Raw genomic sequence first — 16,063 nt, forward strand, 5'->3', positions numbered from 1 at the left:
GAAAAGATGTACATGTACTCATAACTATTATTTTTTTGTGTGATAGGTAGAATGTGAAAGGTTGCATATTTTTTTTACAACTTTTCCCATTCCTTTTCTGCTGCATGTTTGGTTTTTCTAACTTTTTAATGGCTTAATAGACTATACAAATACTTTTAGATCAAATGATACATCCTACATACGTATGTTTATGTATATATGTTTACATTCATGTAGATCAGTAAACCAACTTTTTCTTTCAGTAAAATATAACTAAAAAGAAAAGTTCCATAAAAAAACCATGCATAGATGCCACATTGATAGTTTTCACCTCTTCATGGTGGGGGCACAATATGGCACAGAGCCAGTATGTATTTGTCTATGTCATTTTAGTACTAGCTGTGCCTTTGCAAGACCGGTAACAGCTAGTAGCTGAATAAGGTTTTTGTCCAGGTGCTGCCCATACAACTGCAGATACAGATATACAACAGGTCGAGTGAAAATCTGTTTGCATTCAAATTCTAAAATTAATTTCTATAGATTGAGCTATAACAGTAGAGTGAATATCTGTTTGCATTCCAATTCTAAATGAAGTTCTATAGATTGAGCAATGACAGTAGAGTGAAAATCTGTTTGCATTCAAAATCTAGAATTAAGTTCTACCTGCTACAAGCAAAGTGAGAGGATCAATCACTGCTATAAAACTGGTGTCCTAGAGCTATCAACCCTCATTACATAAAAAAAAACCCAGTGCTTGCTAGACTCTGCTCATAGCCACAGTGCTCGAGCTGTGCTTAGCGTACTTCAGAAACCAGTTCAGTTACACAGCAGCGTAAGCACCATTCACCATGTCTGAGTCTCCTGTGCCGCAGTTTTTGACGGAGGAGCGCAGCAAGCGGCCAGCGGGGGCGGTCAGTATTCAGCGCGCCCTGGAGGATGTGTTCCGTCTGGCCATCACCTCCGCCTTCCCTGACCTTGACAATCCCCCTGTCCTCCTCACCCCTAGCGCCAAGATGGCAGACTACCAGTGCAACAGCGCCATGAGTCTGGCACAGGTGGGTGACTTTGTTTTCTGGCTGATTAACCTTCAGCGGATCACTCTTTGAACTACACAGTCCGGATGATGTGGGTTGTGTACGACCCATACTTTCTAAAGAAGGATTCAACATAAAAAGTATGGGTCGTACACTACCCACGCCATCTGAATAGGGATAAACTCGCTACCGCCTCTTTGCAGAATATGGGTCATACACGACCCACGAATGAATAGGGATAAACACTGTAAAATACGTTCTTTAAATCCATATGGGTCATCTACGACCCACAACATCTGGACTGTGTAGTTCAAATGATGTCATTATTTATTTGTTTGTTTACAAAGATAATCCACTAAACATTGGCCGGTAGGAAGGTTCTATAGTGTTTGAGAATAACATGAAGTCTTATCATCTTTGCATTTGCGTGTGTTTATGATATGGTATAATAGTGCAATGTATAGTGCGCTTGTATGTGTGATAATGTTTTAGTGCAATATGTTATCTATCTATCTATCTATCTATCTATCTTCTATATTCTCAATCCCGTTTGAGAGGACTTCGCCTTCAAAGGTGATTGTGGTGAACCGCCACGCTGTCTGTCTCTGTCTCGCGATTCACCCCGGGTATTCTTCTAGTTCATTGATATGTGTGTGATTGCACTGTAAATAATGTTATGTTATTGGGTTTTTTCCCCATTGATAGTACATGTGCAGCGCTTTGAGCAGGGTTTAAACCCTGAATACACGCGCTTTATAAATTGTATGCATTATTATTATTATTAATATTATTGAGTCACTTGAGAAAAAGTGACTCTATGTAATCGGTCAGTGTTAGTCTGTCCGGCCGGCCGTCCGGCCGTCCGTAGACACCACCTTAACGTTGGACTTTTCTCGGAAACTATCAAAGCGATCGGGCTCATATTTTGTTTAGTCGTGACCTCCAATGACCTCTACACTTTAACGATGGTTTCGTTGACCTTTGACCTTTTTCAAGGTCACAGGTCAGCGTCAAAGGAAAAATTAGACATTTTATATCTTTGACAAAGTTCATCGGATGTGATTGAAACTTTGTAGGATTATTCTTTACATCAAAGTATTTACATCTGTAGCCTTTTACGAACGTTATCAGAAAAACAAGGGAGATAACTAGCCTTTTCTGTTCGGCAACACACAACTTAACGTTGGGCTTTTCTCGGAAACTATAAAAGTGACCGGGCTCAAATTTTATGTGAACGTGACTCATTGTGTTGTGAATAGCAATTTCTTCCTGTCCATCTGATGCCTCATATAATATTCAGAACTGCGAAAGTGACTCGATCGAGCGTTTGCTCTTCTTGTTATCATTATTATTATCATTATTATTATTATTATTATTATTATTATTATTATTATTGAGTCACTTGAGAAAAAGTGACTCTATGTAATCGGTCAGTGTTAGTCTGTCCGGCCGGCCGTCCGGCCGGCCGTCCGTAGACACCACCTTAACGTTGGACTTTTCTCGGAAACTATCAAAGCGATCGGGCTCATATTTTGTTTAGTCGTGACCTCCAATGACCTCTACACTTTAACGATGGTTTCGTTGACCTTTGACCTTTTTCAAGGTCACAGGTCAGCGTCAAAGGAAAAATTAGACATTTTATATCTTTGACAAAGTTCATCGGATGTGATTGAAACTTTGTAGGATTATTCTTTACATCAAAGTATTTACATCTGTAGCCTTTTACGAACGTTATCAGAAAAACAAGGGAGATAACTAGCCTTTTCTGTTCGGCAACACACAACTTAACGTTGGGCTTTTCTCGGAAACTATAAAAGTGACCGGGCTCAAATTTTATGTGAACGTGACTCATTGTGTTGTGAATAGCAATTTCTTCCTGTCCATCTGATGCCTCATATAATATTCAGAACTGCGAAAGTGACTCGATCGAGCGTTTGCTCTTCTTGTTATCATTATTATTATTATTATTATTATTATCACACTGAATGTAAATATATTTCAAGATGCTCTTTTTCCTTAATAAACCATTATGAAAGCCATGTACTTGTACCTAAAGTGTCAAAAAGTATACAAGACGCTTCGTTTTTGGCATGGCTGATGTTGACCCGGCGAGTAATCGAGAGAATATTGTCAATGACAGCGGTAAACTAGAATGCAGGAAGGAAAAGAACTGCGATGAGCATTATGGAATTTAGATCTACATGTATAAGTAAGCTGCATCACTAAAACATGGTAAGTGAAAACATTTATGATTGTACTCTGTTCCAGTTGGTTGGTAATGCCACTGGGAAGAAGATGAACCCTCGTGAGGCCGCCCAGGCTGTCTTGGACAAACTGCCTGAGACGGAGTTTATTGACAAGGTATGGTGAAATAAGGAATCACATCTTGTTAACATACAGTCTCAACATTGGTTGAGCATGGTGAAAGTGAATACATTAAAGTGGGCTGACTGTACAGGCACATCACAGTGGAACCCAGCTTTTAAGACCTCCCAATTTAAGACTTCCCCCTTATTTTATTTTTTTCTTCTTCTGTGTTCGTGGGCTGAAACTCCCACATACACTCGTGTTTTTAGCACGAGTGGAATTTTACGCGTATGACCGTTTTTTACCCCGCCATTTAGGCAGCCATACACCGTTTTCGGAGGAAGCATGCTGGGTATTTTCGTGTTTCTTTAACCCACCGAACTCTGACATGGATTACAGGATCTTTTTCGTGCGCACTTGCAGTCTTGTGCTTGCGTGTACACACGAGGGGTGTTCGGACACCGAGGAGAGTCTGCACACAAAGTTGACACTGAGAAATAAATCTCTCGCCGAACGTGGGGACGAACTCACGCTGACAGCGGCCAACTGGATACAAATCCAGCGCGCTACCGACTGAGCTACATCCCCGCCCTGACTGAGCTACATCCCCGCCCTGACTGAGCTACATCCCCGCCCTGACTGAGCTACATCCCCGCCCTGACTGAGCTACATGCCCGCCCTGACTGAGCTACATCCCCGCCCTGACTGAGCTACATCCCCGCCCTGACTGAGCTACATCCCTGCCCTGACTGAGCTACATCCCCGCCCTGACTTAGCTACATCCCCGCCCTGACTGAGCTACATCCCCGCCCTGACTGAGCTACATCCCCGCCCTGACTGAGCTACATCCCCGCCCTGACTGAGCTACATCCCCGCCCTGACTGAGCTACATCCCCGCCCTGACTGAGCTACATCCCCGCCCTGACTGAGCTACATCCCTGCCCTGACTGAGCTACATCCCTGCCCTGACTGAGCTACATCCCCGCCCTGACTGAGCTACATCCCCGCCCTGACTGAGCTACATCCCCGCCCCTTCCCCCTTATTAAGACCTTGGTTCTTCAGGTGCTCTGTTCATAATAGCTGTATAAATTTACCTCCATTTTAAGACGCCCTCCTTTTTAAGACCTGACATTTTTTAGAAGTCTTTAAAGGGAGGTTCCACTGTACATGAAAGTGTGCTAACTGTACACATAACCAGGCATACTACAGTGGAACCCCAGTTTTAAGACCTCTAAAAATCTGAGAAAATCAAGTCTGACAAAGGAGGGAGTCTCAAAATGGGGGTAAATTTACAGAGGTTATGCACAGAAAGTCTGAGAAACCAAGGAGGAGTCTTAAATTATGGGGATTGAAGAGAGGGGTTCCACTGTTCCACACATTTATGAATACAGGGGAATCCAGACGGGCGACGTGGCGCAGTGGTAAGACATCGGCCTCCTAATCGGGATCTCGTGAGTTTGAATCCCGGTCGCTGCCGCCTGGTGGGTTAAGAGTGGAGATTTGTCCGATCTCCCAGGTCAACTTATGTGCAGACCTGCTAGTGGCTTATCCCCCTTCGTGTGTACATGCAAGCACAAGACCAAGTGCCCACAGAAAAGATCCTGTAATCCATGTCGGAGTTCGGTGGGTTATAGAAACATGAAAATACCCAGCATGCCTACCCAATGAAATACCTTTGCTTTTTCAGAATATCTGTTTAAAAACTTTGTAAGTAAGTTTACCTCAATTTTAAGATTCCCTCCTTTTTTTGAATTTTTTTCAGATTTGTGATGGTCTTGAAAGTGGGGTTCCAATATAGTGAAGCTGTGCGTTATTTTGAAGTTATATGCATCCTAGTGGGGTGTCTACATGCGTGTCGTTGAAACACATATTCTGACACATTGCACACTGATGTTGCAGGTGGAGGTAGCAGGCCCAGGTTTCATCAACGTGTACATCAGCAAGAGTTTCGTTGCCAAGGAGATTGAGACGCTGCTGACCCAGGGGGTGCGACCCCCGGCCCTGCCATGCACGAAGAGGGTCGTCATCGACTTTTCCTCCCCAAACATTGCCAAGGAGATGCACGTCGGCCACCTCAGGTACAGTGGAACCCCCCTTTTAACACTTTGTACCCCACCTATGTTGACCAAGTTTGTTTTAGCCGAGACCAGCTGTGCTGCAGCAGGTCAGTCAGAATTGTAGTGACTGTGTATCAACACGCTGGAATGCAGGCGTTAGATCGACGTTACAGGGAGCAACTGAAGCTAACAGTCTGAGAGGATATATCCGTACCTGGTCAGATAGAGCCATATGAGTGGGTACGGATATATCCGTACCTGGTCAGATAGAGCCATATGAGTTGGTATGGATATATTCGTACCTGGTCAGATAGAGCCATATGAGTGGGTATGGATATATCCGTACCTGATCAGATAGAGCCATATGAGTGGGTATGGATATATCCGTACCAGGGAGATAATGAATTAAGACCCCCAATTTAAGACTTCCTCCTTTTTAAGACCCTCCCTTCTCAGATGTTCTGTTCATAGATTTACCTCCATTTTAAAGGTGGTCGTCTACATTTTTGCTTTTTTTCAATAATCTTATGGTTAGATTTCGCTAAAAAGTTATGTCAGATGATGAATGAACCATGGGGAAAAAAGTTATAGAAAAAAAAATATATGTAAAAAAAGATTTTATTTTTGGGTAGCGTGACTCACGCTTCCAATATTTTGTTTTCTGGTTGCTGAGAACATGTGCTTTGCCTAAAAATACTGACCAATCAAATTCAAGTCACTATGCTTATAGCCACGCCCAAACAAGTGCAGCAACAGTTTGACACTAAACGCACGAAATGCACGGGATTTGAGAGGAGTTTTGCGCTTGGCATTTTCCAAATAAGGATATCCTACTATGAGTACTACGCTGGAATACTACAATGAATTTTCAAACGGCTACACTGGCTTCGTCTTTCCTGATCGAAAGGGGGTGTATTGTTGATATTTGTAGATAATAGACTCTGCATTTTAATGGTCAAATGGCGATTTCGGTATAAAAATGTAGACAAGGACCTTTAAGACTCATACTCCCTTTTTAAAAGTAATTTAATGGAAATGTAACCTTTAATGTAAAAGAAAACAAAATTAAAATTTCATTAAAAAAACAAAAACAAAGACCAATGAAGAAGGATATGCTTACCCCCCCCCCCCCCCCCCCCCCCCCCCAAAAAAAAAAGGGGAGGGAAAAAAAAACCGTAAGAGGCAAAAAAGATGGGTTGAAGCAGCCTTGCATGCAACTGAGGTCAAAAAGGAGAAATTAAAAAAAATTTAAAAAAAGACTTATACTCCCTTTCAAGACATGATTTTCTTGATTTTTGAAGGTTATAAAAGGGGGGTCCAGTGTTAAGGTATGCTTGCTTTTTGGTGTGGGGGTCAGAGGGGGGGGGGGGGTCTCTTTGGGGACCAGATAGGGACCATGCATACATACAGTAACAGTTCGATCAAAGGATGGGTAGATCTAATGATGAACTGTTCCAAATACGATGAAAAATCAGCTCGTTTCAAATGTTCATTGATCACTCACAGTATTGGCGTTAACCGGTAATTACCGGGATTTTACCGGATGAAATGAGAAAATACCTGAATGACCTACCGGTTGATTTTTGAACTACCTTTTTTTTCGCTGGTAAAACAACAAAACCAGTACTCTTTGTTGGACTCTTACTGGTTCGAATGACCAGCCTACCGTTTTTTCAAGGACTGCAGTTTGCATCATAAAAGTTTGCCTACCGATTTGATAAAAATACTACATAGCGCCATCACTGACTCATATTTTCAAGAGCAATGTTATATATTATGAGTCCTAAGTTAAAAACTACATTAAGTTGATTCACCCCTTGACTGCCATAACCTACCAGATACCTACTTGGGCATAAACAAAAAAATTAATACTCTAACAAGGGAAACAACTGCTGTATATTACCCTTTGAATTTGCAGCAAGGGGGTTGCATCCCCTCGAGACCATTTTCTCAGTTTTGGTGTAATCGTCATTTGTATGTTATGGTTGGCTCACGTAAGTGTAGCCTATGCGATCGTAACTTTGTCTGTCTGTGCGTGCGTGCGTGCGTGTGTATGTGCGTGCGTGCGTGCGTGTGTATGTCTGTGGTAGAAACTTTAACATTTCGTCATTTGAAGACGTCACATTATGGCGTAAGAGGGTTAGACGTCACGCGAAGGAATTACTGAACGTCTCGGTCATTGTTTTTTTGTGCGGGCCGAGACTAGTTGGCAGTCGTGTCCCTGTAACTTTGTAAGTAGGCTACATGCAGACAGACAGATCTAGATCTAGTGTCTCGCTTTCTTGCACAGTGTCACCTATGCTTACTGTGTGTGTGTGTATGTGTGACTGAGTGATTGAGTTTGTGTTACTGTTTGTCGATTTCTTACGTGAGCCTTGAAGGCTTCGCCTCTTGTTTTTAAAATGTATTATTTTTAACTCAATTATTCCGGCAAACAAGGGGTTAAGTGATTGACATAAATGCAGGTCGACGATCATCGGGGAGAGTATCAGCCGGCTGTTGGAGTGGGTGGGACACGATGTGCTGCGCATCAACCACCTGGGTGACTGGGGCACGCAGTTCGGCATGTTGATCGCTCACCTCACTGACACCTTCCCCAACTACCTGACAGAGAAACCACCCATTGCTGACCTGCAGGCGTTCTACAAGGTGAGTGGGGGACTAGCCCTGGGTTTGGTGAGGGTGGGGTGTTAGCTAGGGGGGGGGGGGGTGGGGGGGGGGGGGCTGGGGCACCCAATGCGGTATACTTATCGCACATCTCCACACCTTATATATCCTACTTCCTGATGGAGAAACGCCCCCATTGCCAACCTGCAGGCGTTCTACAAGGTGAGCGGGACTAGCCCTGGGTTTGATCAGGTTCAAGTCTCCCCCCTCCCCCTCCTTTTTGAGACCATGTTTTATCAGATTGTATGTTTCTAAAGTCTGTTAATTGACCATTATTTTTGTTGCTTTTATTTTTTTTAAATGCATGTCTCACAGCAGCCATGCAGTCACAGCTATGTTGACCTTTTCTTCTTAATGATAGGAGCTAATTTAGCTTGAATTATAAGCAACTATTTGTGCGTGCAGGCGTCGAAGGCACGATTTGACAGCGACGAGGAATTCAAGAAGCGGGCCTACCAGTGTGTCGTTAAGCTGCAGAACTACGAAGAAACATGCTACAAGGCGTGGAAGATGATTTATGACATCTCTATGGCCGGTGAGCATGAAGAGCTTACTTTTACCATGACATATCTAGATCTATGGCTGGTGAGCTTAAAGAGTACGAGCTTTGAGCATAAACTGCATACTTTCATTATGACATCTGTACGAAGGAAGCGACCCACATTTTCCAGCAATATAAGTACATGAAATGAAATGAAATGTTGGTGACATGTTGTTGATGTTATGTTGTGTTTCAGAGTTCAACAAGGTGTATGAGCGTCTGGAGGTAAAGCTGGTGGATCGTGGGGAGTCGTACTACCAGGAGAGGATGCAGACCCTCATGAAGGAACTCACGGACAAAGGTGTGTGTGTGTGTGTGTGTGTGTGTGTGTGTGTGTGTGTGTGTGTGTGTGTGTGTGTGTGTGTGTGTGTGTGTGCGCGTTAGTGCGTGAGTGTGTGTGTGTGTGTGTGTTTGTGTGTGTGCGTGTGTGTGTGTGTGTGCGTGTGTGTGTGTGTGTGTGTGTGTGTGTGTGTGTGTGTGTGTGTGTGAGTGCATGTGCACATTTGTGCACATTTGTGCTTGTGTGTTTGTGTGTGTGTATGTGTGTGTGTGTATGTGGGATGTTTGTGTGTGTGTTTGCGTGTGTGTGTGTATGTGTGTTTGAGTGTGTGTGTGTGTGTGTGTGTGCATGTGCACGTTAGTGCTTGCGTGTTTGTGTGTGTGTGTGTGTGCGTGTGTATGTGTGTGTGTGTGTGTGTGTGTGCGTGTGCTTGCGTGTGCATATATCTGCGCTCATACGCGTCTTTGCACATCCGTACACCAGTTTTTACATTTGAACTTGCTCAAGGAGTGATGGGAATACCAAGAGCAATAAACACATGAGAACCACATTGCTTGCACGATGGGGCAGTATATACTGGTTATATGCACACGGCAATCCTGGTGAACTGCCTCCCTGTTTTTTACCATGTAAAAGTTAATAATTATAACATTTACTAGCTTCTAAGTTAAAGGGATATAACTGTGTCTTATTGCCTCAAGAGCAATACACAGACCTGTTTACCCTTACGATTTTGGCGTAATTTATTACGATTTTCTGCAAAAAATACGCCATTCCGCTATCCGTGTCAAGACTACGATTTTCTTAAATAAAAAATTTTAAAAAAAAAATTATCAATTCACATGTTTGGCATTGTTTTTTTCAATGGCAAAATGGGGTGAAAAAGCACAGGACTGACCAGAGATCATGTCTGTCTGATGAGACGCTGGAGAGCCTTATTCTAGTGGTGAAGTCTCGCCCTCACTCATTCGGCAAGCGCAAGTAGAGTAGAGAAGCGCTTGACACACTGAAAAAGGCCTACTACGAGCAAAAGAAAAAGAATCAGTGATGCATGTGCTTTTGATGTGATCTTCTTTGAAATTATGATGACTACAAAAATTGACTGATGTGTTTTGTTTGTAAATGATGGATATATGTGCATGATTGCGTTTCGCAGACACAGTTGTCATGTGCCGCGGCGTTGTAATTGGCGACGAATGCTGGATGATTACTATTTTTGTGCCAGGATTACTATTTTTGGGGCTGAGCATTACTCCAAAACACTTATGGGGGTAAACAGGTCTGAATACAGTTTGGTTTGGAGATTGTTGTTATGTCATCACACAACAGAAAACAAGAGGCGAAGCCTTCAAGGCTCACGTAAGAAATCGACAAACAGTAACACAAACTCAATCACTCCGTCACACATACACACACACAGTAAGTATAGGTGACACGGTGCAAGAGTGCGAGACACTAGATCTAGATCTGTCTGTCTGTAGCCTACTTACAGCCGGGGACACGACTGCCAGATGGACAGATCGACACTGCGCGTTCGACAGCGCTTCATCGCGCAGACACTGGAAACACGCTGTGCAGATTAACCTGTAGGAAATCTCCTTTGGTATCTTCCTTATCTATTTTTCTGGAGCTACGAAACCGAACAATGTGAAATCGTCTTCTCCGAATCGGCGAACTGCAGCTCGGTGATAACTGTATCTATACCACAATCCTTCACGCGATCTGACCTAACCTTGACCCCTGACCTGGTCTACATACGGTCATACCAAACACGACACAAACCAGTCACCTGTTTTTACCCCCCCAAAACCCCCCACCACCCGTTTTCTTTGGATACACACTTTAACTACATACGTGCCGACGAAATGTTGATCATTGCTTCAATACTTTGAAGCTGTTGCTTGAATAATAACCAGGTAAAATGAGTATTTCGGTGTTTAGTCAAATGTTAAAGTTTCCACCACAGACATACACAGGCACAGACAGACAAAGTTACGATCGCATAGGCTACACTTACGTGAGCCAAGGACAATAAGTGTTTGAGCGCTCAGTTCTTCAAATTGGAAACGGCTGGTTTTGAGTGGCATTTTGAGAATGTATTTTTCTTCATGTGGCGCCCCCGTGATCGGGAGGTCGTGGGTTCGAACCCCGGCCGGGTCATACCTTAGACTTTAAAATTGGCAATCTAGTGGTTGCTCCGCCTGGCGTCTGGCATTATGGGGTTAGTGCTAGTACTGGTTGGTCCGGTGTCAGAATAATGTGACTGGGTGAGACATGAAGCCTGTGCTGCGACTTCTGTCTTGTGTGTGGCACACGTTATATGTCAAAGCAGCACCGCCCTGATATGGCCCTTCGTGGTCGGCTGGGCGTTAAGCAAACAAACAAACAAAAATTCATGTGGTGCCTTCTTTGTTACTGTTGACTTTCGTCTTACTTTTTGCCCCTGAGAAGACACCATGTTTAACACACTATTGCAAAAGATACCGATTTGAAATCGACCAAATGAGCTACAGAGTTCGGTTTGGCGGTTGAATAGATGACAACACACACAGATAATGGCTTAGTGGCAGCGTTTTAGCATTATATTTTTCAAATCTAAATACTGTTGGGTGGTCTTCTCTGACCGTGTATATTCTCCAATGGATAGTGTGTTTGTTTATGCTGTGTTATTAGTATTAGGCCCGTAAGGCACGGAACGTGCATGTCTTTGCTAAATTACAAGTTTGACCTGAATCCAAGGGCCAAGGGTATTTATCTGTTTTGAAAAATGTGTCACCATTAGAAATAAATAAGAGATGAACGGACAGGAGAGCTGACGTTGATAACCACTTGCCGATTTGAATTCATTTAATTTATTAGCATTAAGTTAAGAAGCATGTTTGAGCAAATCATTGTAGGGGTATCTAAATTACAGAAAAACGAATACATGAATTTATTTCTTCACCTTTTTAAAGGTCCAAGTTGTTATAAAGCTTTCTCAAAATGGCTCCCAATGTGTAATATCTATATGAATATAAGATCACTCAGACTGTCTTCAATTTCCTTCAATACAGCGAGTGTCAGGTTGCCAATGAGTCAATTCTTCAGCCCATACTTTTAATTCTAGCAAACACTTCTCTTCCATTGTCTAAAAAGATCTGGGCTTTGAATACAAATTGCTGATTGCATCAATTTCTGAGAAGTCTTTAATGGCACCATGGCTTTGAAAGCCAAAGAATGGTGTTAGGGTATTTCTCGATAAAAGCTTACAGGTTGAACGATCCTTTCAGACCATGTCATTGTAGTGTTTTCTTAAAGCTATTGACAAATATGGTGCTTGGAAGTCAACTCTATAACATAAAGCTCACCACCTCTATAAACACTCCTCTTGTATTTTTTACCCACAATACAGTGTTGGTGTTGAACAAAAATGGTGATTCATGTCTTATTCTAAGAAGTCTTTGAAGACGGCTGTAAGCTTTGAAAGCTAGAGAATGTGAGCAGGCTAATTCTGGATAAAGAGCAAGACGGTACGATTTTCTGTGCAATCACACTCAGCAGATCTTGAAAAGTTTAAAGAACCACTGCTGTACATTGCCTCAATGATTCCTTATTAATTTGTATGTTATCTCTCAACCCAATCCCAATCAATCAATCAATCCCCCCCCCCCCCCCCCACCCACTTTGAGCCATTGTAAAGTGCTTTGAGCTGTAGAGAAGTGCTAAATAAAGGTTCTATTATTATTAATTTTCATACAATATTCTGCCTTAAGGAATTAAGCTTGATTCCAACAATGAAACATCAAAAGTAACTAGTGGCATAGGGGGAAGAATATACCCGATGCTCCCCAGCATGTCGTAAGAGGCGACTAACGGCTTCTGTTTCTCCTTTTACCCTTGTTAAGTGTTTCTTGTATAGAATATAGTCAATTTTTGTAAAGATTTTAGTCAAGCAGTATGTAAGAAATGTTAAGTCCTTTGTACTGGAAACTTGCATTCTCCCAGTAAGGTAATATATTGTACTACGTTGCAAGCCCCTGGAGCAATTTTTGATTAGTGCTTTTGTGAACAAGAAACAATTGACAAGTGGCTCTATCCTCTCTCCCCCCTTTCCTCGTCGCGATATAACCTTCGTGGTTGAAATCGACGTTAAACACCAAATAAAGAAAGAACTAGTGGCATGTTTGGACAACACCAAAACTGTTACCTGACAATTCCTGATGCAATACTTTATGATCTTTTTTTATTTTATAGTACACAGGTATCACAGGTGTCTTAGGTATTTCTTTTCCTAGCTGATCTTTTTCCTTACACACACACGTACGCAGGCAGGCAGGCAGGTACGCACGCAAGCACGCTCTAAAAGTAAAACACACTCAGACACACACACACAAACGGATGAACGGATGAACAAATAAACAAACAAACAAATAAACAAACACACACACACACACACACACACACACACACACACACACACACACACACACACACACATACACATCACACACCACACACACTCTGTGACACACACCGTGATACTCGCCTGACATCATTGCCACACATGCTTGTTTGCTCGGGTAGGGGGGGGGGGGGGGGGGGGGGGGGGGGGGGGGGGGGGGGGGGGGGGGGGGGTAGGAGCAGTCAGGTTGGGCTTGTACACCTGTTTACAAAACGGTGATTGAGACACATCGTACACTGAATTTGAGAAATTCCTGTTTATCCCCCTTGATTATCAGGCTTCCTCTCATCAGCATGTTACCTCCCCTGGAACGCTGCTTGAAAGGTTATGAGCTGTGTATTCCTCAAAATCCTGAGTGCTTTTTGTAAGCTAGTGAGGCTTATGATGTGTGTTTGTGTGCACATGGGGGTGTTCAGACATAAATAAATCATTTGCTGAAGGTTGGAAATGAACCCACACTGATAACGACAACTAAGTCTTGTTGCAAAGCCAGCGCTGCTACTGACTGAGCTATCTACTCCCTGCCCAAGGTTTACAGCTAACTGTTGCCATGAGTGTGTGTTTTACTGCGAACTGTTGCCATTTGTGTGTGTGTGTGTGTGTGTGTGTGTGTGTGTTCAGGGCTGGCAGAGAAAGACGACGAATGGAGGATCAGATTATCTTACATACTGAGAGAGACCACCCAATGTCATAACCAAACCATAAACTCACACGTGTGTATATCATGTAAATGAGGTTGTGTCAAACTACGGTCTGGCCCAGACCTAATTTTCAACCACTCATGATGACAAAGTCACTGAGACAAACGTCATTCTCAAAACACTTTTGTGTTTGCTGTTTCCTCGGAAAGGATTTTGAAAACTTACCTGTGACGCTATCATTTCTAGACTGACGTCTTTTTGCTATGTATGTCTGTTCAGGGCTGGTAGAGAAGGACCCAGAAGGGAGGATGGTGATGTTCGTGCCTGGATTCACCGTACCCCTCATGATGACCAAGTCTGACGGTGGCTTCACCTATGACACGTCCGACATGGCCTGTATCCGACAACGTCTCCAGGAGGAGAAAGGCGACTGGCTCATCTACGTGGTCGACTCGGGGCAGGTCAGGGGTCATTTTCCCGTTTTTAATTTTGTTTAACAGTGGAACCCTCATTTTAGAACTTCCCAGAAGCTGGTCTTAAAAAGTAGGGCCAGGGATCCAGGCTTAAAATGGGCAGACCTGTTTACCCTTACGATTTTGGCGTAATTTATTACGATTTTCTGCCAAAAATACGCCATTCCGCTATCTGTGTCAAGACTACGATTTTAAAAAAATTTTATTTTTATTAATTCACATGTTTGGCATTGGTTTTTTTCAATGGCAAAATGGGGTGAAAAAGCACAGGACTGACCAGAGATCATGTCTGTCTGATGAGACGCTGGAGAGCCTTCTAGTGGTGAAGTCTCGCCCTCACTCATTCGGCAAGCGCAAGTACAGTAGAGAAGTGCTTGACACACTGAAAAAGGCCTACTACGAGCAAAAGAAAAAGAATCAGTGATGCATGTGCTTTTGATGTGATCTTCTGACTGATGTGTTTTGTTTGTGAATGATGGATATATGTGCATAATTGCGTTTCGCAGACACAGTTGTCATGTGCGTTGTAATTGGCGACGAATGCTGGATGATTACTATTTTTGTGCCAGGATTACTATTTTTGGGGCTGAGCATTACTCCAAAACACTTATGGGGGTAAACAGGTCTGAATGGGGGTAAACCCCTGTTTTCAGACCTCCACAAATCTGATAAAAGCAGGTCTTTAAAAGAAGAGAGGGTTGAAAGGCGGGTACATTTACACAGGTTATGAACAGAAAGTCAGAAAACAAAAAGGTTTCGCTCCAAAGCTCTCCACAGTTCTGTAAAGAGTGTCAAACAAGGGATTTGTTCTCATTCTGACAGGCAGCGGGTAACTATTTACTCAGTTTTATCTGCGGAAGTCGTATATTGCAGCATTCAAAACCTTTCATGTTCTGCAGTGTTTTATTGTGCAATGCAGGGTGGTGGTATTTGAGAAACAAATTCATAAAATAAAAATCTCACTATGCACAAAAAAGTACTTGTGGAGGGTTGGCCTTAACCCATAGAGAGAGAATGCTTCATGTCCTACAGGCTAAATTATATTTCTCCTCTTAAGGACTAGATATGGGTTATATGATAATTGGGAGTTTTACGCCCTCACGGCTTTTGATGAGATACACAAGTGTATGCATATTTAGGTGGTATCAGCCATCTGCACTTTTGGCAGAATGACCAAGGTCTTGGATGTGCCACTCTGGTGATATGGGGGTGGGACATGGCTACTTTCTCTGGTCCTGCACATTAAGTTGACCCGTGTCCGTCCCGGAGTCGAACCTGCGACCTTAGGATCACAAGTCCAGTGGTCTATCAACTGAGCTAACCGGCTCTCCCCCCCCCCCCCCCCCCCCCCCCCATGGCTCATGAACAAGCCTGGCCCTAATCAGAGATGATGAGCCAAATTCCTTACAAGAGATCAGGAAGAGGGTGCCTTTAAATAATTTGATGACGGGCGCAGTCGCGTGGTGGTAAGATGTCGGCCTCCTAATCGGGAGGTCGTGAGTTCAAATCCCGGTCGCTGCCGCCTGGTGGGTTAAGAGTGGAGATTTTTCCAATCCCCCAGGTCAACTTATATGCAGACCTGCTAGTGACTTAACCCCCTTCGTGTGTACACGCAAGCACAAGACCAAGTGCGCACGGAAAA

General features: G+C 43.2%; 1 protein-coding gene across 1 annotated transcript in view; it reads left to right on the top strand.

Annotated features, from left to right (window-relative positions):
• LOC138968691 (arginine--tRNA ligase, cytoplasmic-like) overlaps positions 1-16,063 on the top strand; it is a gene marked incomplete at its 3' end in the record, with an annotated part of 154,209 nt that overhangs the window by 3,417 nt on the left and 134,729 nt on the right. The window contains 7 exon segments of the mRNA XM_070341293.1: positions 852-1,034; positions 3,282-3,374; positions 5,221-5,399; positions 7,844-8,027; positions 8,451-8,580; positions 8,783-8,887; positions 14,228-14,409. Of these exon segments, the coding sequence (XP_070197394.1) occupies positions 852-1,034; positions 3,282-3,374; positions 5,221-5,399; positions 7,844-8,027; positions 8,451-8,580; positions 8,783-8,887; positions 14,228-14,409 (1,056 nt within the window).

The sequence above is a fragment of the Littorina saxatilis genome, linkage group LG6 (genome assembly GCF_037325665.1).
Source record: "Littorina saxatilis isolate snail1 linkage group LG6, US_GU_Lsax_2.0, whole genome shotgun sequence".
Lineage (NCBI taxonomy): Eukaryota > Metazoa > Mollusca > Gastropoda > Littorinimorpha > Littorinidae > Littorina > Littorina saxatilis.